Genomic DNA, 22,649 nt, shown 5'->3' with positions numbered 1-22,649 from the left:
GGAACGTCACATGCAAATTAGGTGGGCATCCCGCGCACCGCCCCTTGGGCGACAGGGCCGGCGCCAACCCGACCCACTGCGCAGGCGCGGGAAAGTTGAACTTCTAAAAGTTTACGCAAGTCCACTGAAGGAGGAGGGGGAGGTGGCTCCCGGCACCAGGTAAGCCGGACGTTCGCGGGGGCTGGGGTGAGGAGGGGAGAGGCCGGGATCTAGGAGCGGGCACCTCAGTCCCGCTTCCCCGACATCCACGCGTCCCGGGTCCCCAAGATGCCAGCCTCAGTCAGATAGTGGAACTACACTTCCCAGGCCGGCTGCGCGGCGAGCTAGCGCGGAACGAGGGGAAGGTTTGCCATGAAGCCTGCTGGGATTCGTAGTTCCCGATTCTCTAAAGGCTTGAGAAGCTTGGTATCTGCCTTCAGAACCCAGAAGTCGGAGCCCCAAGTTCTCGTCTCTCTCAGACTGAAGAATCCAGATTCCCCATCCCCCTTCTCCGAAAACTCAAGAGTCCAGCTCCCAGTCCCTTCCTCCCTTAGACCCACGAATCCGGGTCCCCAGCCTCTTCCTCTCCAAGCATCAAGGAGTCTTCCTCCTCATCCCTTTTCTCTCTCCGAGGACTCAAGAATCTGGGTCCCCAGGCCCTAACTCCCCTAAAGGACTTAGAAATTCGGACTCTCGGCCCCTTCCTCCCTTGGGGACTCACGAGTCCTGATCCTCTCCTTATTCAGGGATTAGGCGTTTGGGCCCCAATCCTCCAATGCAGTGCAACCCTGGAGTCCATCCCCCAGCTCCCTCTTTCACAGGTGCCCCCATGGCAGGCTCGGAAGAGCTGGGGCTCCGGGAGGACACGCTGAGAGTCCTAGCGGCCTTCTTTAGGCGAGGTGAGGCCGCCGGGTCCCCCATTCCAACCCCACCCAGGTAAGAGGAGCTGCCCTCCTCCCTCAGGGGCCTGCATTTGGGGCGGGGGCCCCCTCTGACTCTTGCGCCTGGTCTCAGCCTGCCTGCACTCCCCTCTCTTTATATCTGGCTCTATTTCTTGTCCCTGGGGTTGCAGTGAGAGGCCTTCAGTGGGAGGAAAAAGGGACTGCTTGCAAGGAGCCTCCAGGGTCACTCTCTGAGGTCCCCTTCCCCAGGAGTCCTGCCCAGGAGGAGCCAACAGATTTCCTGAGCCGTCTTCGAAGATGTCTTCCCTGCCCCCTGGGGCGAGGAGCAGTTCCCCCTGAGTCCCCTCGGCCTTGCTCCCTGCCCCTCCGCCCATGCTATGTTTCAGAACCTGGTAAGAGATTTTCCTTAGATCATCCATGAACTGGCAGGGCCAGGAGCTTTGATTCTTAAAGCTGGAAAGCATGGAAAAGATGAGCTAGTCCAAGATCACTCAGCTCAGAGGGGGAGCTGAGTGGGGACTACCCTCACCATTCTGTGCTCCCCCTGCCCCCAGTTACATTGCTGTCTGTCCATTCTGTGAGCTGGCTTCAGGAGAACTTTTGGTCCCTTTCTATCTGTTATCTCTCTCCTTCCATGCATGCTTCCCTCTCCCTAGGACTTTGTAGCCCACCAGTATCCCCAGTAGGGAGGCAGGAGACCTGGCATTCAAACACAATTCCCTGGATATTTAGTTACAGGTCTCTGAGAAATTCCTTTTCTTCCTTGCTTCTATTTTTCTCCACTAGCAAAGTAGGAATGAGGGGAGTGGGGGGAGGTGTCATTGGACTTGATCAAGAGTAACCAGAAGGTTTCTTTCCTCTCGTATGTGAGCCTGGTTAGACTAGTAATGGCTACTGGGAGAGCTAGCTTGAAAAGGATTTCGCAGCTGGGGAGAAGAGTCCTGTGACCAGCTGATGACACTTGAAACCAGCAAGGGCTAGAGTGATAATAGCTGGAGCACCCTGTGTTTGCTTTCCTTGGTTGGGATAATCTTCAAAGTCTAGTTCAGCTCTAACATTCTCAGTCCAGTTGGGGGGGGGGGACACCATAAAATGGAAAGTACAAAGGTCTTTTGCCAAGTGTGCTCACTGGGCCTCAGTTTACCCCATTGTGGAATGGAAATCGTTGCTACCTGGCAAGGCGGTGGGGACACGGAGAGAATCCATAACTTCCCCATGTCCCAGAGATCCATCATTGGCTCTTTTCACCCCAGGCCCAGCTACTCCGGATTTCTATGCTCTGGTGGCCCAGCGGCTAGAACAGCTGGTCCAAGAGCAACTGAGATCCCCACCTAGCCCAGGTGAGGTACACAGGGGCCCTGGAGAAGGAGGAGGGTGGAAGGGTTGGCAGAGTTCTGCTCCCAGCCGAATTCTCTTCTGTCCCCCCAGAGTTACAGGGTCCCCCACCCACAGAGAAGGAAGCCCTGCTGCGGAAGCTGGTGGCCCTGCTGGAGGAAGAGGCAGACGTCATCAACCAGAAGGTGATGGGCGGTCTCTTCCACCCTTAGCTAAGATAGGAATCGCGGGATGGTTGGGCCCTGGGATCCAAAGCTGGATCTGTATTCTCTTTAGATGGTCAAGTGAGGAGAGGGTGGGACTAGCCTTCAGTGTAGGGTTTGCAATCAAGTCCACACTCATTCTGCTCACAGCACCACAGGCCAGTAAGTCGAGAGGCAAGATATGGGGTAAGGAAAGTGACTTTATTTGGAAAAGGAGCAAACCGGGCAGACTACCCACCCAAACAGCAATCTCCCTCAGCATGAGATTGGGCCTCTTTTATGTTGGGATTGGGGGGGGAAGCAGGAGGGGGTTGGGAGTCAAAGGGTGACTGACATCTGTAGATAACGGAGGGAGGTTGTGTAACTGTTTTTTGTCCTTGGTCAGTTGATCTTTGTGTACAGGAAACTGGTCATGTCATTCCTGTAAATCTCATACATAGCATGGTCATTTCTGTAGGTACCTTCCTTTTGAAAAAAAGTTGAGGGTGCCTGGGTGGGTCAGTTGGTTAAATCAGGTCATGATTTCACAGTTCGTGAGTTTGAGCCCCACGTCGGGCTGTGTGCTGACAGCGTAGAGCCTGGAGCCTGCTTCGGATTCTGTGTTCCCCTCTCTCTCTGCCCCTCCCCTACTCATGCTCTGTCTCTCTTTCTCAAAATCGAATAAATGTTAAAAAAATTTTAAAAATTTATTTGTTTTGAGAGAGAGAGAGAGAGAGAGAGAGAGAGAGCACAAGTGGGGGAGGATGTGAGAGAGAGAGAGAGAGAGAGAGAGAGAGAGAGAGAGAGAGAGAATCCCCAACAGGCTCCTCACACGGGGCTCGAACCCATGAACTGTGAGATCATGACCTGAGCCAAAATCAAGAGTCAGATGCTTAACTGACTGAGCTACCCAGGGACCCCTATAGGTACCTTCCTTATCTCCTATGGTGAGGCAGATTTCAGGTAAAATATGGTCTTTGCAAATCTTAGCTGCAACGTGCCTACGTGCAGGGCTAAGCAGAAGTTTCTAAATTAAAGGTCACAGCAGTAAGGGAAATAGAAGCAATATGGAGTCAGACGTGCTAAGTTTCTCCACTACGTGTTGAGCGACAGTTAGTTAGGGTCAGGATAGTGTTTTAAACTGGTTTGCATTCATCGCCAGAGGGGCGTGGCCTAGAGAGAAGAGGTGTGGCCATTCCAAACTAGATCTCTGAAACTGACTGAGACCAGTTAAGGAGTTAGGGACTGTATGGTGGTGGGAGGGGGGGTTGGTTTGGAGAGGGCTGTCTGAAATCTGAAACCCTGGGGGCGCCTGACTGGCTCAGTCGGAAGAGCATGCGTCTCTTGATCTCGGGATTGTGAGTTTGAGCCGCATTTTGGGTGTAGAGACTACTTAAAAATAAAACTTAAAAAATCTGAAGCCCTTGTTAACTGTAGAGGGGCATGACTTAGAATGTGAAGGGAAATGACTGCGGAGGAGGTCTGGCTTATGACTGTCACGGACCTTGATTGGCTCAGGCACTTGGGCAGTGCATAATCCTGTAATATTGTATGGTGGAAGGCAAGGTTGCAGGCACTAGCCTGGCCTCAGGTGCTCTCAGGGAACCCCTAAGGGGGCGTGGCTATAAGATTAACATTCTAGAACTCGGCTAAGAGGGGCTTGGCCCTCATTGGCTGTCCAGGCCTTGCCTTAACTTCTCGTCCACTTTCCTAGGAGTGGTTTGGCAGAGATCAGAGGCTGGTTTATGATTGGCTGGTGTGATGGATGGGGCGTGGCTCACATTATTAGTAGCAAACGCACTCGTTTCAAGAAGCCACGCCTCCTATCCTCCTATTGGCTGGCCACGGGGGCACAACCGAGGCAGACCCGGCCTCTTCTCTTCCCCACCCCACAGCTGGCCTTGGACCCCGCCCTGCGCGGAAAGCTGGCCCGCCTCTCCGCGGGCTCCTTCGCCCGCCTAGTGGAGCTATTCTCCTGCCGGGAGAGCAGCCCTCTGCCCGGTCGCGCACGCCCCTCCTTGCCCTGCCCTGGGCCCCCTCCGCCTTCCCCGGAGCCCCTGGCCCGCCTGGCCCTGGCCATGGAGCTGAGCCGCCGCGTGGCCGGGCTGGGGGGCACCCTGGCCGGACTCAGCGTGGAGCACGTGCACAGCTTCGCGCCCTGGATCCAGGCCCACGGGGGCTGGGTGAGCTGCCAAAGCTTCTCTTGGCCTCCCTTTACCCACTTGTAACTTGTGTCTGTGTGGTAGGGGGGTGGCTTCTTCGCCTTCTTTTCAGACCTCACGCGTGTTCTCGGAGCCCTTACTATTCATCCGTTCTGTGTCCATTGCGCGCCTTCTGTACACCAGTAGTAGGTGATCCGTGCAGACCCCATGCCTAGCTTAAACCATGCTGGCAAACGTTAACAGTTATGAGTGGGAAGCAAGTAAGGCCCCTTCCTGGGCCTTGGTTTCCTCATCTGTCAAACGGGGAGAGTAGAAGCACCTGTCCCAGAGGGTTATCGTCAAGACTAAAATGGGATCATCTTTGGCACCCTGTAGGCATTTGCTTGATTACCTGGTGACTGCTTCTCTGACACTGCCTGCCAGAATGCACTTGCCTGGATAGTCCCCTGCCTCGTTTCCTCTGCTCCCTTCGGGGGTTCCCCGCAGTGAGGCCTCCCTGGGTCCTCATTTAAAGCTGTGGCCACCTCCATACCCTCCCACCCACTTCCTTTCCTTCTGTGTTGCTTTACCTCCTTCTATAGGACAGCTGCTTCCAGATGGCAGAAGTCACTTGTTTGACTTATTATTTCCTTTTATTTGTTGTTTTCTCTTGCCCCTGACGTATCAGCTTCACAAGACCCGGGAATCTTAGCAACCTTACTCACTGCTTTAAATCCAGTGTCAGGCTCAGAGCTGGATTGGGCTCCAGTGTACTGGCAGTGTGACCTTGGCAACTGTCCCCAGCTACCTGAGCATCAGTCTCCCCCCCCCCGCCCCTGCCCAACGGGCACCGTTCACTTACCTACCTCTTGGCTGTGGGGATTCAGTGACAGAACGATGTGTGTGTGCCCTGCTCTCAGAATGTAACCATTGCCTCACAGAGTGGCAGGAGCTGGCCAGATGTGTTTGAGGAGCCAGTAGAGAGAGGAGGCCAGTAGCGCTTCAGGAGGGTGAGCGAAGGGATGACAACAGAAGGGGCGACCAGATCCTGCGGGGGCCTTGTGAGCTTGGGGCCCCCTAGAGCCCTCCGGGCAGAGGGACGCGAGCTCACTTAGGTGTTAACCTGCGCCCTCTGGCGGCCGCCTGGGGGAATACTGTAGAGGGCGAGCCGGAAGTAGGGAGTTCTAGGGAATTCGGAGGAGGTAGGTGACTGAGCTGGCTCAGGGAGGAGATGAGGGTGGAGGGGACAGTGGATACCTGTGTCTAGAGCTCGGTGCCGAAGCTTGTTTGTTATGCGAAATTGTTTTTATTTTTTGGCCGCGTGCACCGCCAAGGACTTTAGTGGAATGATTCCACTTAATCCCCACAACCACCTCATGGGATTTGGATTTTTTCCTGCTTTTATGGAGACTCAGGGAAAGTCCCTCATGCAGAGGATGGGAATTAGGACTTTGACACAAAGCCAAGGCTCTTAATTGTTAAAACCCCAGGACTGTTCCCCTTCTCTGAGTCTCTGTTCCCTGTCTCTCTGTCTACTCTCCACCCTGGGGCTTTGTTTTCCTTCCCTTTTTCTAGGACTCCGTCCCCATCCACCCAGGGGTCTCTGATCCTTTCTTTGGATCCCTGTCCACCCGCCCTATCTGGTTCCTTGCCTTCCCTGTCTCTGCTCCCGCTGGGCTGACGTAGATGCCATGGTGAATGGAGGGCAGGCTCTTCGCGTGAATGCTCACGGGTTCTTCCACTTTTCCCCTCCAGGAGGGCATCCTGGCCATTTCACCTGTGGACTTGAACTTACCCCTGGACTGAGATCTTCCTCAGAAGCTGCTACCAGATTAGACCTCATGTCTCTATGCTCTTCCTGTGCTTTGCCAAACCTTCCTGTTCCACTCAGGGTTGTGGGGTGGGTTGCCCTGCCTGTTTCTGCCAAAAAGAAATTGTTTTAAATTTTTTCACATTAAAGACTTTTTCAAGTATTCAATGGTTTGTCCTTTATCTTGAGAACTAGAGTTGTAAGTAGGAGATTTGGGGGCGCCTGGGTGGCTCAGGCGGTTGAGCATCTCGATGTGGGCTCAGGTCATATGAGATCTCGTGGTTTGTGACTTTGAGCCCCTCATCGGGCTCTGTGCTGACAGTGCAGAGCCTGCTTGGGATTCTCTCTCTCTCCCTCTCTCCCTGCCCCTTCCCCACTCGCGCTGTGTGTGTCTCTCTCTTCTCTCAAAATAAATAAATAAACTTTCAAAAAATAAATAAGTAGGAGATTTGGCTCAGATCTCTCTCTCTCTCTCTCTCTCTGTCTGGCTCATAACTTGAGGAAAGAGCCAATTCATTCTTTTCAGAAATATTTCTTTGGAGTACCTACAAGTGTCTGTCACCTGATCATACTTGCAGACTTGAGGATATCTACAGATATGATTCCAGCTAATTACATTTTGTTTTCCTGTTGCATGATTTATGCATTCCAGTTACTCCTGTGTTGATGGCCATGAAGTCTCTCCAGCTATTTCCAAACGAAAGCTATGATCTTCCTACACGGGGCACCCGGAACACCACCCTTTTTTTTGAAGATTTATTTTATTTTTAGAGGTAGAGTGTGTGAGCCGGGGAGAGAGAGAGAGAATTTTTTTTTTTTTTTTTTTTTTTTTTTTTTAAGGAGAGAGAGAGGGAGACACAGACAGCAGGCTCCAGGCTCTGAGCTGTCAGCACAGAGCCTGACGTGGGGGCTCATGACCTGAGCCAAAGTCGGACGCTCAACCAACTGTGCCACCCAGGCGTGCCAAGAGAGAGTGGATCTTAAGCAGGCCCCATGCTCAGCTCAGAGCCCAAGGTGGGGCTCGATCCCACAACCCTGGGATCATGACCTGAGCTGAAATTAGAAGTCGGATGCTCAACTGACTGAGCCACGCAGGTGCCCCTCCTTCTGAGTCTTTTTGGCCAGTTACTCATCTACCTATAGACCAGGGGGTTGTCACCTTTTTAGGGCTATAGCCCCCTTCACAAAATTCTCTTTGTAAATATACAAAACGGTCTGTACAAGGTGACACAGGAAGCCAGTTACAGTTGAATCTCATTCACAGACGGCAGATTTGTGAATTTTGCCTACTCGCTAAAATTCATTTGTAATCCCCAAATTAACACGGTGGTTGTTGGTAGGCATGCATACGTCCAGGGCAGCAAAAGATTTGACACCCACTGTGCACCTTTTTGGCTAAGGTTGAGCCAGATGGCACCCTGCCTTCTTGTTTCAGCTGTCATGCTGCAAATGAGTATCCTTTCCTCAATCTGTTTAGTGCTACATTTTTTTGCATATTTGTACTTTTTTTTTTTTTTTACAAAAATGTTTATTTATTTTTGAGAGAGAGAGCCAGAGAGGCAGAGTGCGAATGGGGGAGAAGCAGAGAGAGAGGGAGGGAGACACAGAATCCGGAGCAGGCTCCAGGCTCCGAGCTGTCAACACAAGAGCCCAACGCGGGGCTTGAATTCACATACCGCGAGATCATGACCTGAGCTGAAGTCGGACACTTAACCAACTGAGCCACCCAGGCGCCCCTGCATATTTGTACTTTTTATGGTGATTTCGTTGTTTAAAATGACCCCAAGAGTAGCACTCGTGTTCTCTCTCAAAAATAGATAAATGAAGAAACAAACAAAAAAGGAATTCTACCGGTGGCCAATAGCACATGAGAAAACGTTCAACGTTAATGGTCAGGACAATGCCAAGGACAACCAAAATGACACACCTCTTCATTTCCACCAGAATGGTTACAATTAAATACCGATTTTTTTAAATGTGTATTTATTTTTGAGAGCGAGAGTGAGAGACAGAGCATGGGTAGGGGAGGGGCGGAGAGAGGGAGACACAGAATCTGAAGCAGGCTCTAGAATCTGAGCTGTCAGCACAGAGCCCGAGGTGGGGCTCGAACTCACCAACTGTGAGATCATGACCCGAGAGGAAGTCGGAGGCTTAACTGACTGAGCCACCCAGACACCCTTAAACACTGATCTTCATAAGTGCTGGTGAGGATGTGGAGCAACAGGGGCTCCTCATGCATCACTGATGGGAAGGCAAAGTGGTAGAAGGCACTGGAAAACTTTTTGGCAATGTCTTATAGATAAAGATACGCCTAGCATACAGCTTAGCCATCTGCTCCTAGGTTTACCCAAGAGAAATAAAAGACAGTGAGTCCACAGAAAGACTCATGCACGAACAGGGATAGCCACTTTATCTTCATAGCCCCCCAAAGTATACAATGTCCATCAACAGGGAAATGGATAAACTGTGATACATCCGTACAATGGAATTCTCCTCAGCAATAAAAAAGTTTGCAGAAACGTTACATGGAACAACTTGGAATGACTCTCAAAAGCATTATGTTGAGTGAAAGAGGACTAACACAAAAGAAAACATACTGTATAATTCCATTCATTTGAAATTTTAGAAAAGAAAAAGCTACATTGAAGCCACAGAAAACAGAAAGTGATCGCTTCTGGGGTGGGGTGGGTGGGAGAGGTACTGACTACAAAAGACTCATGAAGGAAATTTGTGGGGTGATGGATATATTCTTCGGGTTGCATTCACCTTCATTCAACTGCAGATGTCCTCCACTCATGATGGTTCAACTTGCAATTTTTGATGTGAAAGGGGTACACCCTGCGTTAGAAACTATGAGTTTGAATTTGGATCTTTCTCTGAGCTCGTGATCTCTAATGTTAGGCCACAGCTCACAGCCAAGCAATCACGAGGGTAAACAACCAATGCACATACAACCACTCTGCACCCATACAACCATGCTAACAGCATTCGATGAATTAATTATATGAGATATTCAACATTTAAGTATAAAATACTCTCTGTGTTGGATGATGTCGCCCAAGTGTAGGCTAATGTAAGTATTCCAAACATTGCTGAGCTATGATTTTCGGCTGGTTAGGTGGATTAAATGCATTTTCAAGTTCCGTTATTTTTAACTTACTATCAGTTTATTGGGGGCGGGGACGTAACCCCATCATAAGTCAGGAAGGTCTGTAGTAATTTTTTCTGCAAGAGGAGAAAAGCTTCCCAGAAGAGGTGGCATCTCAGGTGTGCCCAGAAAGATGTACAAGAGTTGACAGGCAAAGGGAGGTGAGTATTCCAGCGGGGGCGGGGACCCGGCGAAGGCCAAGTGGCTTGAGCGGGGTTGTATTTAGAAAACTCGGGACAGTCAGGTAGAGGACTAGGTGGCTATATGTCGTGAGGCCTGAGTCCTATAGCTGACTTGTTTCGGACCCAGACAAGCCCTCCTTTTCTTTGAGCCTCTCACTGTCCCTCAGGTAAGTGGGCACAAACTCCCTTGTTTCTTCTGAACGCCCATAGGGCTGGGAGAAGCCACCCAATGCTCCTTGGAGAAGCCTCCTCCAAGGGAGGAGGAGTGACAGTTCCTTTGAGCCAATAGCTGGAGCCCAAAGACCGCCCTCCCTCACTCCTCGTGGGCCAATCGCCGCATTCTCCTTGAGACCAGCAGCTTGACAGGGCTTGTCCAACGTATTCATGACGTCACATTCCAGATAAACCAATAGCAGCTATTAAGAGGCGGGTTGTTTAGGTGATGGACAGCTCTCTTTCAAGATGTCTGCTTAGCGCGGGGCCCACCGGGAAATTTTGAGGCGGTGCTTGGCGGAGCAGGGGCGGGAACTTCTGGTAGACTTTGCCCAATCATAGTCGCAGTTCTTGCGATAGACGGACGGTCTTTCCCATCCCGTCGACTTAAGGGGGCGGGGCTCCGCACACCAGACTGGGCGGGCCCGTCAACTTTGATGGGCGTCTTCGTTGCCCAGTCGCTAAGCGATATTCTCAGACGGGCCGCCTCCATTGCCAATGAGATCTCCTGGCGGGGTCGTGGTGGGCGGGCCGTGGACCCTCCGGTATAAGGCGGTCCCGGGGGAGTGCGGAGAAAGGGGGGGGTCTCGGCGGCAGGAGGAGGAGTAGGTGCGGGTGAAGATGGCGGCAGCCGAGGCCGCGAACTGCATCATGGAGGTGAGCGCCCGGAGCGCCGCCGGGGGTAGGAGGCGGTTTTGGGGTCGATGTTTTGTGCCTTCGTCGTGGGGAAGGGGCTCCGAATGGGCGGATTGGGGCTGAAGGGTCTCGGACGTACGGAGGGGAAAGCGCATGCTCCAGATCCCAGGATACAGTTTGAGATGCGGGTTTCCTGGCTTTCGGGGGCCTGCGGCACCCGGTCGAGCCGAGGGTGTTGTGCCCCCTCCCACGTGGAGGAGGGCTGGGGGCGCTTCCGGCCAGGCCCCCACGTGGCCGCGGCACGGTGGGTGGGGAGGGGGTGTGCCGTGCCCGGTGGCCCGGCGGGCTCCACGTGCGGGACAAAGGCCCCGCCCCCGACCGGGGGAGGGGCGCCCCGGGGGGGCGGAGAGGAGGCTCCGACCCTCCCTCCGAGGCCCCCAGCCCTCTCCCCCGGGATCGCTCTGTACCCCTCGGGGTGGGCTTACTTCGGTTCCTCGGACAAGTAAAGGGTCTCTCGAGGGGAGCAGTGTAGCTCGACTCTCTACAACGCCGTTCCTGATACCGGGGCATCTGCTTAGGCTTCGGTCCAGGTTTCGTGCAGTCATGGGTTGGGATTGGAGGAAGAGGAAGAATTGGTTCCCACCGGGCCCCCTGTTTCCTGTCCGTGGATTCTCCCCTGCCCGGGACTTTGGGAGCTGGGGGGATGGGGCATGCCCCTGTGACCTCCCTCTGGGTGGTGGGGGGGCCTCTAGTTGAAGGAGATCCTTCCCGATAAGGCGTCGTGCACCCCCTTGTGGCCATTTCTGGGTGTGTGGGAGGGACATCTTTTTCATGGGGCGTGCCCCAAAGCCCACCTCCCCGGACGAGGGGAGGGAGAGTCTCTGCTCTGAAAAGGATGTGGTGGAATATAAATTACCTCCTATTGGAGATCTTTCTCTCCCCGGCGCATACGCGAAGGTGGGGTATGGTCCCCTCCCCCCTTCCTGAAGCCCTGTTTGAGGGTCCTGAGCCTGGAGGCTTGAAATGGTTTCCTGAAAGGTTTAGTTTTCGTGCAGCCATGTGGGGTTGGCTTCGGTGCTGTTTCAGGCTCTCTTGGGACTTGCCTGGTCGTGGTATTAGTGGTGTTCAGAAATGGGTCCCAGTGGGAAATCCCCTTACCCGTCACCCTGTATAGGTAGGTGTCCTCACTGGCTGGGGGTGGGGTGGGGGTGGAGCTTGGAGCTGTGTGGGTCACGTCTGTGACTTCATGCTTCTTGGGGCCCAGAGGATGATCACATCTGGAAGAGATGTAATCTGATGGGGCCTCTGAACTCCCTCCTCTTTCCTTGTAGCATTGGGGGCAGGCAGCTCCCAGGGGTCACTCCAGTGACCCCTCTATCCTCCTTGGCTGGCTCCTGGACCAGGGTCTGTGTGGGTGGAGGAAGTACTTTCCTTAGAAGTTGTCTCAGGACTTGGCCCCACACGGGGCAGATAGGCGGCCGTGGTGGGATCGGGGAGGGGGGGGGGCGTTTAGGGCCTGGGTCCTGGGATGGGGATTGACCGGTTAGGGGTTCCAGAGTCTGGCCTCCTTCCCCAGACTCTGCCTTCATGGGAAGTGGGTTATTAGCTAGGAGACTGGCTCCAGCTGGTTTTGTTTGGGGGCTCCCTGAGCCCAAGGCAGGAGCTAGTGGCCAGGGTGCCAGCCCTGCCTGTGTGCCACACCTCCTTTCTGGAACCCTCTCAGACAAGAGACTTGTTTGCAGCGGTGGCAGATGCCCAGTGGGTACACCCTGCCAGCCCCCCCCGCCAGCTACTCATGGCACCCCAGGATGGGGGTGCGTGTCAGGAAGTGTCACATAATCTGGGGGGATTAGATGATGAGGGGGAGCGACAGCTGGCAGAGCCTGTGTGCCTGGCGGGTGCCAGTTCCTCTGGCCTGGATGGGGGAGGTGTGGATGGTCAGGTGCCTGGCCAGAGAGGGACAACTTGGGGGCGGGCCACCATCTCTCCAGCCATAGCTGGGACAGAACCCCATCTCTTCTCCCCCCACTCCCCTCCTCCCTTTTAAAAGCAGCCCTGCCTCTTTACTTGCTCCCTCTGCCACCACTCCCCGCCAAGGAATAGGCAAATTGCAGGAGACGCCCCCCTCCCCTGTGAGCTGGGGGTCCCCTGGCCTGGCCCTCCCCTAGCCACTCCCAGTAGCTAATCCTTTCTCCCTGTTACTCTCTCCTAGAATTTTGTAGCCACCTTGGCTAATGGGATGAGCCTCCAGCCGCCTCTTGAAGAAGTAAATATCCTTTTGTGAGACCCTTCCCCACATAAATATATCTTGCCACACATCAGGCCCTTTCTAGCCGGCTAACCATGATTCCTCTTGCTTCAAACCAGCTCACCCTGTGCCCCCAAACCGTTAGCACAAACCCCCTGCAGGTTTGTGGCTCCCATCTGGCCTCCCCAAATACTGTGGCTACTTCCTTAACTCCATTTCCAGCCCCCCTTTGCCCTTCCCGTGTCTGCCTCAGTTCTGCCTTCCCCTCCCCTCCCCAGCTGTGGGCTGAGCTAGAGACGGGGGCAGAGAAACTGGAGAGATGGTAGGCGTGGCTGAGGTATTGGGGTATTCCCCTGGATGGTGCTCTGGGGGGGTCCTGGAAGAGGAAAGTGGGGTTGTTAGGTTTTGGGGGTTCTGGGGGAGGCAAGATGGCAGGCGGGGGCTGTAGGGTTGCCATGGTATGATTCGGGAGGGAGAAGTAGGGACCTGAATGTTTGAGAGGGCTTGGAGAGCCCCCAGATTTGACCCATGCTCCCGTCCACCCCTCCCAGGTCTCCTGTGGCCAAGCAGAAAGCAGCGAGAAGCCCAACGCTGAGGACATGACGTCCAAAGATTACTACTTTGATTCCTATGCTCACTTCGGCATTCACGAGGTGAGTGTGAGCAGCTCCAAAAGCTGCCGCATCTTGAGGGGGTTAATGTGCATCTTCCGGAGGGCTGGAACTTAATGTCCCACGCATGCGCACTGCCTCCCCTGGCAGCGGGCCTGGTCGCCCCTCTGGGTAGGAGGCACACACCCCGGGGTCGCCTCTCCCAGCCGTTGCCTTGGAGACGGAGCTCAGCCCTTAGCTCTTGGGAGGCTGGGGTTGGGGCGCCTGCCTGCCTGCCTGCCTGCCTGCCTCCCTGCCTGCGACTTCAGCCAGAGGTCAGGGTCAGCTGGTGTCTGCCGCCCTCTAGTGTCCGGTGGTGGGACTGCCCCCCAGCCTCTCCCGCCCGGATGCACAGGGCTTCTGGACCCTTTTGCACCTTCTGGAAGCTGGTATCCCAGAAAGCGCCTGGGATGGGATTCTGAGGACCTCTGCTTTTTCTTTTTTTTTGCAAAGGACTCTTTTTTTTTTTTTTTTTTTAACTGTAGTAAAATATACATAACAAACTACACTGTTTTTTTTTTGTTTTTTTTTTTAAGTGAACAGTTCGGTAGCACTGAGTGGGTAAAAGCCAGAGATCACTAGGGCTTAGGAGGCAACAATAGAATCGGGCCAAGGTGCGGGGGAGTTTAGTCCATCCAATCTGATTTTACAAATAGGGAAACGGAGGCATGTGGAAGAGAAATGACTTCTTCCAAGGGGACTAAGAAGTGGGAGGGCTGAGCTCTAGCTCTCCAGACCACCAGTGTGTCAGGGGCCAGGCTGCCCCGTTTTCCAGCTGGGGACGCGGGCACCCTCATGGCGTGTTTGTGTCTCGTGCCCCCCAGGAGATGCTGAAAGATGAGGTACGCACCCTCACGTACCGAAACTCTATGTTTCACAACCGGCACCTCTTCAAGGACAAGGTGGTGCTGGACGTGGGATCGGGCACGGGGATCCTTTGTATGTTTGCTGCCAAGGCCGGAGCCCGCAAGGTCATCGGGGTGAGTGTCCTGGGCAGGCGGGTGGGCCTGGGCCTGGGGACGGGGAGGGGCCCCTTAGGGCTCAGGGATTGGATGGAGGGGAACGGGGGGCTGAGGGTCGGAGTGGGGGAGTCTCACCCTCCCTTCTTTCTGGGCCCCCAGATCGAGTGTTCCAGTATCTCTGATTATGCGGTGAAGATCGTCAAAGCCAACAAGCTAGACCATGGTGAGCCCAGGAAGAGAATGGGTTTGTGGGGATGGAGTGAGTGATTTCCCACTTCCCCGGGGCCCTTGGCAGTGGGGTTCGACAATCCCCACTGGATGCACACACCTCTGCTTTCTTTTTTGTTTTTTTTTTAATTTTTTTTTTAACGTTTACTCATTTGTGAGAGATGGAAAGAGACAGAGCACAAGCAGGGGAGGGGACAGAAAGAGAGGGAGACACAGAATCGGAAGCAGGCTCCAGGCTCCGAGCTGTCAGCACAGAGCCCGATGTGGGGCTCGAACCCATGGACTGTGAGATCATGACCTGAGCCAAAGTCGGACACTTAACCGGCTGAGCCACCCAGGCGCTCCCACCTCAGCTCTCTTATTCAGGCTCTGGGGGCGGACACGTAAGCAGCTTCTGAGATGTTCGTCCCTTCGCACATAACGTCATCTCACATATGAACTAGCGTGTCCGTGAGGTCAGTTTTATAAAAGTAGGATGCTCGGGTCAAAAATACAAGTTGTGTAGATGTTGCCGCGTTGCCTTTTTTTTTTTTTTTTTTTTAACGTTTATTTTTGAGAGGGGGAGAGGGAGATACAGAATCCAAAACAGGCTCCAGGCTCCGAGCTGTCAGCACAGAGCCCAGCGTGGGGCTTGAACTCACGAACTGTGAGGTCATCACCTGAGCCAAAGTCAGGTGCTTAGCTGAAACACCCTGGCACCCCACCAAATGGCTTTTAAGTTCCCACCTGCAAGGTTCGAGGGGCAGAGGATGTGAGATGGTGGGTTTTCGGGCTGTGGAGGCTCCTAGCATTCTAGAAACTGAAGTGATTGTTACCTTTTTTTAAGTTGATTTGTTTTGAAAGAGAGTGCGTGCACGAGCCGGGGAGAGGGAGAGAGAATCCCAATGAGGCTCTGTACTGTCGGCACAGAGTCTGACACAGGGCTTGATCTTACAAAGCAGGAGATCATGACCTGAGCTGACATCAAGAGTCAGATGTTTAACTGACTAAGCCACCCAGGTGCCCCTGAAGTGACTTTTTTTTTTTTAAGAGACCAGTATATATAAATTAAGAGAGAGAGACTAATATAATGAGCCCCCAGGTATCTATCGGTCAGCTTTAAACGTCTTCATTTGAAGCAAATTTCAACCATTATATCATTTCTCCTGTAAATCCTGCTGTGTGTGTCTCTAATAGATGAAGCCATTCAAAAAATATGACCATGTTGTTAATGACAAAGTCTTAATATCACCTAATGCCTAAGCCGTACAAAATTTCTTCTTCTGCCTTAAAAATATCAAGAGTGATGGATGAATTTTAAAACAGAGTTACCAGAGGGGCGCCCGGCTGGCTCAGTCAGTGGAGCGTGCAACTCTCCCACCTCAGGGTTGTGAGCTCAGGCCTCACGTTGGGCATAGGGATTACTTAAAAAACAAGAAATAAAAAACCCTGAGTTCACAGAGCGTGGCTTCAGCTGGCCGAGTTCTTTGAAGATGCCCAAATGCGGCCCCCAGGCTTTCCTGGATAAAACGGGCTGCTCGGTGGGATCCCTAGGCCCTGCCCACCCCACCCCCACCCCCACCCCCACCCCCACCCCCCCCGCCTGCAGACTCCCTCCCCTGCCAGAGGCAAGCAGACGGGTCTCCTCAGGGCTGGGTGCACGTGCCTCTGTCTGCCCCTGCAGTGGTGACCATCATCAAGGGGAAGGTGGAGGAGGTGGAGCTTCCGGTGGAGAAGGTGGACATCATTATCAGCGAGTGGATGGGCTACTGCCTTTTCTACGAGTCAATGCTCAACACCGTTCTCTATGCCCGAGACAAGTGGCTGGTGAGGCCCCCGGCGGGGTGGGGGCCGTGCGCTGGGGCCAGGCTCCTTCGGCCACGTGTTGAGTACCTGTCAGTCGGGTCTGGGCAGAAGACAAAAGCCATGGCAGATATTTCCCACACGGGACTTCGTACAGGGGATTGACCGCTCCGATGTCAGAGGGCCCGGAGCCAAAATGGGATGTTACAGCCACCAGGAGCTAGACATTGACGAGGAGTGTCAGGAGGTGGTTGGTGCCGGGAAGAAGAACATGGCAGGGCAGAAGGATAGGAGAGGCTGGAGGGCCATGCTTCCGGGTGCTCAGATCAGAGCAGGCCTCCCAGGGGGAGGTGACTGAGACCCGGTCAAGGGGAAGGCTGCATGACATCCTGGGGGAAGAGCACCTGGGCCCAGGAAATAGTTAGTGCAAAGGTCCTGGGGCAGGAGAGTTTTTACTGTGTGTTGAGGGACAGGGAGTGGACTGAAGAAACAGAACGTGCAGGGGGCCTGAGCACTCCCATGAGACTTTGGTTTCTCCTCTCAGAGGAGCCAGGGAGGGTCCTGCAGATCCTTCAGAACCTATGAAGGACAGGTCTGACTTAGGTGCTCCTAGATGAGGGCGTGAGGACAGAAGCCAGGAACCAGTGAAGAGGCCGCTTGTAGGAGTCCAGGTGGGCAGGGCAGAGATAGAGTGTGTGGATGGATAGAGAGACGCGAGTTGTCCAGGTTTGGGGCCGGTGTCCCAAGTCTCCCCCCATCCTTCACACCCTCCCCCTCCCCCTCGGCAGGCACCCGATGGCCTCATCTTCCCAGACCGGGCCACGCTGTATGTGACGGCCATCGAAGACCGGCAGTACAAAGACTACAAGATCCACTGTGAGTTTGGGTCCCTCGGACGCCCGTGGGGCGGGACTGGCTTGCCCTGAGCGCCCCCTGCCGGGCTCACCCTCCTCCCTGCTTGCCTCCCCAGGGTGGGAGAACGTATATGGCTTTGACATGTCTTGCATCAAAGACGTGGCCATCAAGGAGCCCCTGGTGGACGTGGTGGACCCCAAGCAGTTGGTCACCAACGCCTGCCTCATAAAGGTGAGGTGGGGAGAGTGTGTGGCCAGGTTGTCCCCGGGGTTGGAGACAAGGAAGGGCCGCCACTTGGGCCTGAGCAAGACCTCAGGTCCAGGTGTCTATCTTGGAGTCTGACCTGTCAGCCGGAGGTGGCGCCGGAGGCCCAGAGAAGCCACCTTGACCATCAAAAAGCTCTGTGAGCTAAGCCTGCTCGTGGTTCGGACAGAGGGGTGGATTCTCGAATTGTGCTTGGCCACGAGAGGTGGGCCGAGAGCCACGTGGAGGAAGAGGAAGTCTGGAGCGAGTGGAGACAGGAGCTGGATGGGCGGCCGGACACCCTGCCAGAAAGAGTGCCGGGGAACCGTCCTAGGGTTTTGAGCCGGGGGTTGACGTGTTTTCACGTCACACTGGCTGCCATCACGAGCGTGGCGGGGGGACGCCGGTGAAGGGGTAACGGGTGACACTCCGAGCACGAGCAGTTGCTCTAGGAAGTAGGACTGTCCAGTTTGGGCTTCCGGTGGGGGGAGCGGGGGGGGGGGGACTGGGGACTGCCGCGTGGCACCTCCAGGGTCTTGGGCCAAACGAACGCTGGGCGGGGTGCCGGGGAGGGGGGCTCACGGAGCCTGTCCCGCAGGAGGTGGACATCTACACTGTCAAGGTGGAAGACCTGACCTTCACCTCCCCCTTCTGCCTGCAAGTGAAGCGGAATGACTATGTGCACGCGCTGGTGGCCTACTTCAACATCGAGTTCACTCGCTGCCACAAGAGGACAGGCTTCTCCACCAGTGAGCGGGGGGGCGGGGCCGGGGGGGGGGGGCTGTGCCACAGCAGCCGGCAGAGGGAGCCCGTGTCGTGACCGCGGCTCTGCCAGCTCACCTGAGCCTGTCCTGTCTCAGTTTCCCCACCTGTGAAAGTAGACGAGGTCCCTCTCCGGGACTTGATGGGAGTGAAGGGATTCGGGGATGGTGACCCCTGTCACCGCTCAGTAAAGGTCATCAAGGGGCCGGCCAGAGGGAAGGGCCCGGCCAAGGCCGGGGGATGTGGGGGGGGGGGGGTCCTGGCTGACCCGACCGCACCCCCCAGGCCCCGAGTCCCCGTACACGCACTGGAAGCAGACTGTGTTCTACATGGAGGACTACCTGACCGTGAAGACGGGCGAGGAGATCTTTGGCACCATTGGCATGCGGCCCAATGCCAAGAATAATGTGAGGCGCTGCGGGGGTTCGGGGGTGGGCCCAGGAGGGGCACCTCCGCCTGTTCTGGGGCCCCGGCAGCCCAGCCCTCTCAGCTAGGTTGAGTCGGAGACCCCCAGAGAAACCCCGAGTACATGGGAGGTCGAAGGCTCTAGAGCCTGGAGTCCAGGGCGGGGGCCTGGGCTAAACGCGTGGATCTGTGCGCCCGGGCTGGATCCTGATCTGGGAGCACAGACGGAGGAGGCCCCAAGGTCACGCCAGCTTTCCAAGGGAAGCTGGAGGTCTTCCAGCAGAGGCAGCTTTGCTGCCCCCCAGAGGGCATTTGTCTCTGGAGACATTTGGGGCTCTCAAAACTGGAGAAGGGGTGCTACTGGTGGCTCCCGGGAGTGGCAGGGATGCCGCTGCGCATCCCGCGGTGACCAGGACACCGGAACATCCTCCACTCTGGCCCCAAATGTCTGTGGTACCGAGCTTGAGAGAGAGAGAGAGAGAGAGAGAGAGACACATACACACACACACACAGACACACCCGCTGAGCTAAAGAGACAGGGAGATGCCCAGAGATGGGAGAGGAGCCCGGGCGCCTGGGATGAGGTGCAGCGAGGACTGAGGGCAGGCGCCATCATGGTTATAGGTGACTTTGCCCCGAGCCTTTCCGGGGAGTCCTGGGGGGGGGGTAGGGGGGGTGGGGAGCATGGAAGTGTTGGCTTCCCGGAAGCTTGGGAGTAGAGGAAGTGCGGAAGGCGGGGTTGGGACCCCTGAGTTTGGCTGGAGAGGGGTTTGCTTTCTTCAAAAGCAGTGAGGCCAATGGCTTGGGATAGGGAAAGATCTCGGGATGTGGGAGACAGAGCAGCTCGGTTCAGCCGGGCTCCGGGTGGGTTTTAGGGTGGGACCGGCCCCGGGGAGTCTCCGGCCTGGCCTTGGACCAAAACAAGACCCCGCGGGGTCTCCTGGGAGCGCGCGCCCCGCTGCTGCCTCCCGACTCCCGACGGTTCGGGTCTCTGCCTGCCCCGTGGCGCGCGCCCCTCACGTCTGCCCTCTCCCCACAGCGCGACCTGGACTTCACCATCGACCTGGACTTCAAGGGCCAGCTGTGCGAGCTGTCCTGCTCCACTGACTACCGGATGCGCTGAGGCGGCGCCCGGCTTCTCCCACCCCGGCCGGGCCGGCCCTGCACGGGCCCAGGGGCTGCGGCATCCTTAGGCAGTTTGGGGGCTCCCCCTTCCTCTCCTTCCCTCCCTCAGAAGGGGGTTTTAGGGGCCTGGGCTGGGAGGGGGGGCACATCGTGACTGTGTTTTTCATAACTTATGTTTTTATATGGTTGCATTTACGCCAATAAATCCTCAGCTGGGACGGCTCAGCTTCCTGGGGGGCGGAGTGGGGTCTCTTCCTTCCACACCCTCCACCAGGGTCACTTCCCCCGTCCGCCTCTCCGGGCCTGTGTCCTCCCCCAACCCCCTCACTCATGCCCCCTGAGGCCCCGTTCCCACTTGTCCCCATTGGGCAGGGCTCCTGCTCCACTGCCCTGCCGGGCTGGGGGAGGGTTGGGGTGTGGGTTCCCAGCACAGCTGGGCCCTTAGGTTTCCCAGAAAGCCATCTTCCCCCCGCCGCCCCCCCCAGCACACACATTGTTCCTCTGGCTGTTTTTTCCTGTCTGGGACCCTCCAAGGCCAGGCCAGGGCTGACTGGCAGTGACTGCTGCCCTGCCTGCTGCTGCTGCTGGGGAAACTGAGTCATGGGGGGGGGGTGTTAGGGGCTAGAACTTGTGGGGAGGGGGTGTCTGCTTCTCTCCCCAGCCTTGCTTGGAACTTGGAGTTGGGGGACTAGGGAAGGGTCCCCTCCTAGGGCCACAGGGCCTCCCACCTCCCCAGAGGCTATCCCAACCTCAGCTCCCCAGGGACCCTCTGTTCAGCCTCTGCTGCAGGCATGGGATCCACACCCGACCCTTCCCACGACCTTGTGTACAGAGCCCCTCGTCCCCCAGGATGGTGTCCCAGGACCTGGACCACCTGAGCCACCAGAATTTTCCTTTTCATGGCCCTGCTGACACCTGCTTCAGTACAGCTGAAGCCCTAGGCCCTGTGGCTCTTCGCACCTGTCTACACCTCTTCCCCTTCCAGGATGGTGTCCGCCGGTTATTCTGGGGCCCAGACTCCCTTTGTCCCCGGGTGGCTCCCCAGGTGGCTCTGCAACATGCCCCGCATTGTCCTGCCCACGAAGGAGCCTGGCCATTCGAAGGCAGGGTCCCTGATGGGTTGAGGTTGAAGTCCCAGAAGCCCAGCGCCTCCCTGCCCCCACCCCTTTCCTGGAAGCCCTAAGCTGTGTCACCACTAGCAGGTGTCAGCTGCCCCGCCCCTCTTCCCTCCTTAAAAGGGTCGCTCTCCAGAGGCCTCCCAGGGTCAGAGCGCCGCTGTGCGACCAGCACACCCGTGTGGGGCTCCGACGCCAAGGACAGGACGTGGGGATCCGGGTTCTGTCTTCCCTTCTGGCGTGGTGTGGCCTGGACTCGGCCTCGGTTTTCCCCCCCGGGGGAGGGGACCGGCGCTGAAGCGGGAGTCGGGAGGGGGCGGGGCCGCACTCCAGACGGGCCGCTTCGCCCAGGGGTTTCAAGGACCACTCCCGGCCCCACCCCACGATGACTTCCCACGTCCTCCTGTTGCTTCTCGCCTCCTCCATCCTGGGGGACCCGGACTCTGCGGGCAGGTGAGAAGCGGGTGGCGGCGGGGACCGGGCGGGAAGGAGACCGCGAGGAGCGTGCGCCCTCTTCAGGCCACGGTTTTCCGCGTCGGTGGAATGGTCATCTGTACACGCGCCTGCCCTGTGGCGGAGCTCTGGGTGCCCCGACCCCACCGAGACCCCTTTCTCGAGAGGATTCTGTTTGAACCCGGTCTTCTCCCATGCTCCTTCCCCAGACGGCCCCTGCATCAGGTCGCCCAGAACCGCAGGCGCCTCTGTTCCCTGGGCACATGCCAGACGCACCGCCTGCCAGAGATTATATACTGGCTCAGCTCTGCCTCCACCAAAGAGCTCTCAGGGAAGGCCGGCCGCGAGCCCCAGGACCCCCACAGCTACGGGCGCCGCCGTAAACGCGACGCCAGAGTCCTGCTGCGTCTCTATGACCCTGGCCCGAAGAAAAGAGGCCAGCGCAGTGCCCGGCTGGCTGGGTGACGTCGGGCACGTCCCTGTTCCTCCTCTGGCCTCAGCTTACCTACCTGTGTATTGGGGCCACGATCCCAAGTTTCTTTTGCCCTCCATCTCCTGGGCTCACTCAGAAACTGTCTCCCCCCGGCTGTGACTGGGCTGGACTCGGTGCACACCGGACCTAGCATGTACAAAGAATACTATCGTCCAGAGCCTAATAAAACGAGTTTCACGTTTCAGCCTCTGCTTGTCTGTGCCCATTCCGGCCTCCCAGTCTGAGCTCAGCCTGTGACATATTCTCCCCCTTTATCCGTGCACCTTTTCCCACACGGAAGTCCCTCTGCCTGGCTCACTTGAATCCAATCTGCTGTAGCTTCCCTTTCGCACCACTCAATCCGCGCAGCTGCTTTTTCCGTGGGCGGTTTCGGTGGGCGGGCCCAACTCCCCAAAGTAGCCCTCCCTCCTCGGGATGGTAGAACTTTGATTCGCTCCGGCTCGATACCCACGCGCGTGACTTTACACGTACCCAAAGGTGGGCTATGAGTACCAAGCTGAGCCTCGTTTTTCAAAGAGGGAGAGTGAGACAAAGCGGAGTGGGAAGCTCAAGAACCTGGGGTTCAGAGGAGAGGAGCTGCTTAGAACCCGGGAAGCCAATGGTAGAGAAATCAGGCCGGGTAGAAAAAGACTGAAGGCTGGGGAGCGAACGGAGGGAGAGGATTGGACGCTGCGATTCGAGGGGGCGGGGATAGAACGCAGAGGGTTGGAAGGGGGCGGGGACAAAACCAGGGACTTGCCTACCCGGCGAAGGCACACGCGAGGCAGAAATCGGGGTTCCTGGATGTTGGATAACTGGGA

The 22,649-nt window shown here is 56.1% G+C and overlaps 3 protein-coding genes across 9 annotated transcripts; all 3 read left to right on the top strand.

Annotated features, from left to right (window-relative positions):
• The first annotated feature begins 32 nt into the window (after positions 1-32).
• BCL2L12 (BCL2 like 12) lies at positions 33-6,512 on the top strand. Of its 3 annotated transcripts, none has more exons than XM_019819211.3 (7): positions 33-159; positions 801-915; positions 1,131-1,273; positions 2,135-2,221; positions 2,310-2,401; positions 4,294-4,581; positions 6,295-6,512. In XM_019819211.3, exons 2-7 carry the CDS (start codon positions 809-811, stop codon positions 6,343-6,345), a joined length of 768 nt encoding a protein of 255 aa, XP_019674770.1. In that variant the 5' UTR covers positions 33-159; positions 801-808; the 3' UTR covers positions 6,346-6,512. The 3 variants fall into 3 exon arrangements, with proteins under 3 accessions (XP_019674770.1, XP_006941056.1, XP_044902763.1); XM_006940994.5 differs by having other exon boundaries at positions 39-159; positions 307-915; XM_045046828.1 differs by lacking the exon at positions 4,294-4,581 and having other exon boundaries at positions 113-159.
• A 3,887-nt stretch (positions 6,513-10,399) lies between these two features.
• Positions 10,400-22,033, top strand: PRMT1 (protein arginine methyltransferase 1). 5 transcript variants are annotated; one of them, XM_003997501.6, is made up of 12 exons: positions 10,452-10,549; positions 12,741-12,794; positions 13,328-13,429; positions 14,251-14,406; positions 14,548-14,611; positions 16,280-16,422; positions 17,187-17,274; positions 17,369-17,484; positions 18,095-18,245; positions 18,544-18,665; positions 19,703-21,356; positions 21,566-22,033. In XM_003997501.6, exons 1-11 carry the CDS (start codon positions 10,514-10,516, stop codon positions 19,784-19,786), a joined length of 1,116 nt encoding a protein of 371 aa, XP_003997550.1. In that variant the 5' UTR covers positions 10,452-10,513; the 3' UTR covers positions 19,787-21,356; positions 21,566-22,033. The 5 variants fall into 5 exon arrangements, with proteins under 5 accessions (XP_003997549.1, XP_003997550.1, XP_019674762.2 ...); XM_019819203.3 differs by lacking the exon at positions 10,452-10,549 and adding an exon at positions 11,345-11,485; XM_003997500.6 differs by lacking the exon at positions 12,741-12,794 and having other exon boundaries at positions 10,400-10,549.
• Positions 21,289-21,821, top strand: ADM5 (adrenomedullin 5 (putative)). The gene is made up of 2 exons (XM_004001414.4): positions 21,289-21,356; positions 21,566-21,821. Exons 1-2 carry the CDS (start codon positions 21,289-21,291, stop codon positions 21,819-21,821), a joined length of 324 nt encoding a protein of 107 aa, XP_004001463.2.
• Positions 22,034-22,649: the final 616 nt, after the last annotated feature.

The sequence above is a fragment of the Felis catus genome, chromosome E2 (genome assembly GCF_018350175.1).
Source record: "Felis catus isolate Fca126 chromosome E2, F.catus_Fca126_mat1.0, whole genome shotgun sequence".
Lineage (NCBI taxonomy): Eukaryota > Metazoa > Chordata > Mammalia > Carnivora > Felidae > Felis > Felis catus.
Note: the sequence above shows the minus strand (reverse complement) of the source record. Positions and strands in the feature narration are given on the sequence as shown.

Excerpts from the sequence above, each read along its gene's own strand:
- PRMT1 (XM_019819203.3), top strand. The coding sequence starts at position 11,360 with ATGGGGCGTGCCCCAAAGCCCACCTCCCCGGACGAGGGGAGGGAGAGT. Across the intron at positions 12,795-13,327 it reads TCCAGCCGCCTCTTGAAGAA|GTCTCCTGTGGCCAAGCAGA; the intron begins GTAAATATCCTT and ends CACCCCTCCCAG. Across the intron at positions 13,430-14,250 it reads CTCACTTCGGCATTCACGAG|GAGATGCTGAAAGATGAGGT; the intron begins GTGAGTGTGAGC and ends CGTGCCCCCCAG.
- ADM5 (XM_004001414.4), top strand. The coding sequence starts at position 21,289 with ATGACTTCCCACGTCCTCCTGTTGCTTCTCGCCTCCTCCATCCTGGGG. Across the intron at positions 21,357-21,565 it reads GACCCGGACTCTGCGGGCAG|ACGGCCCCTGCATCAGGTCG; the intron begins GTGAGAAGCGGG and ends CTCCTTCCCCAG.
- BCL2L12 (XM_006940994.5), top strand. The coding sequence starts at position 755 with ATGCAGTGCAACCCTGGAGTCCATCCCCCAGCTCCCTCTTTCACAGGT. Across the intron at positions 1,274-2,134 it reads ATGCTATGTTTCAGAACCTG|GCCCAGCTACTCCGGATTTC; the intron begins GTAAGAGATTTT and ends TTTTCACCCCAG. Across the intron at positions 2,402-4,293 it reads CAGACGTCATCAACCAGAAG|CTGGCCTTGGACCCCGCCCT; the intron begins GTGATGGGCGGT and ends CCCACCCCACAG.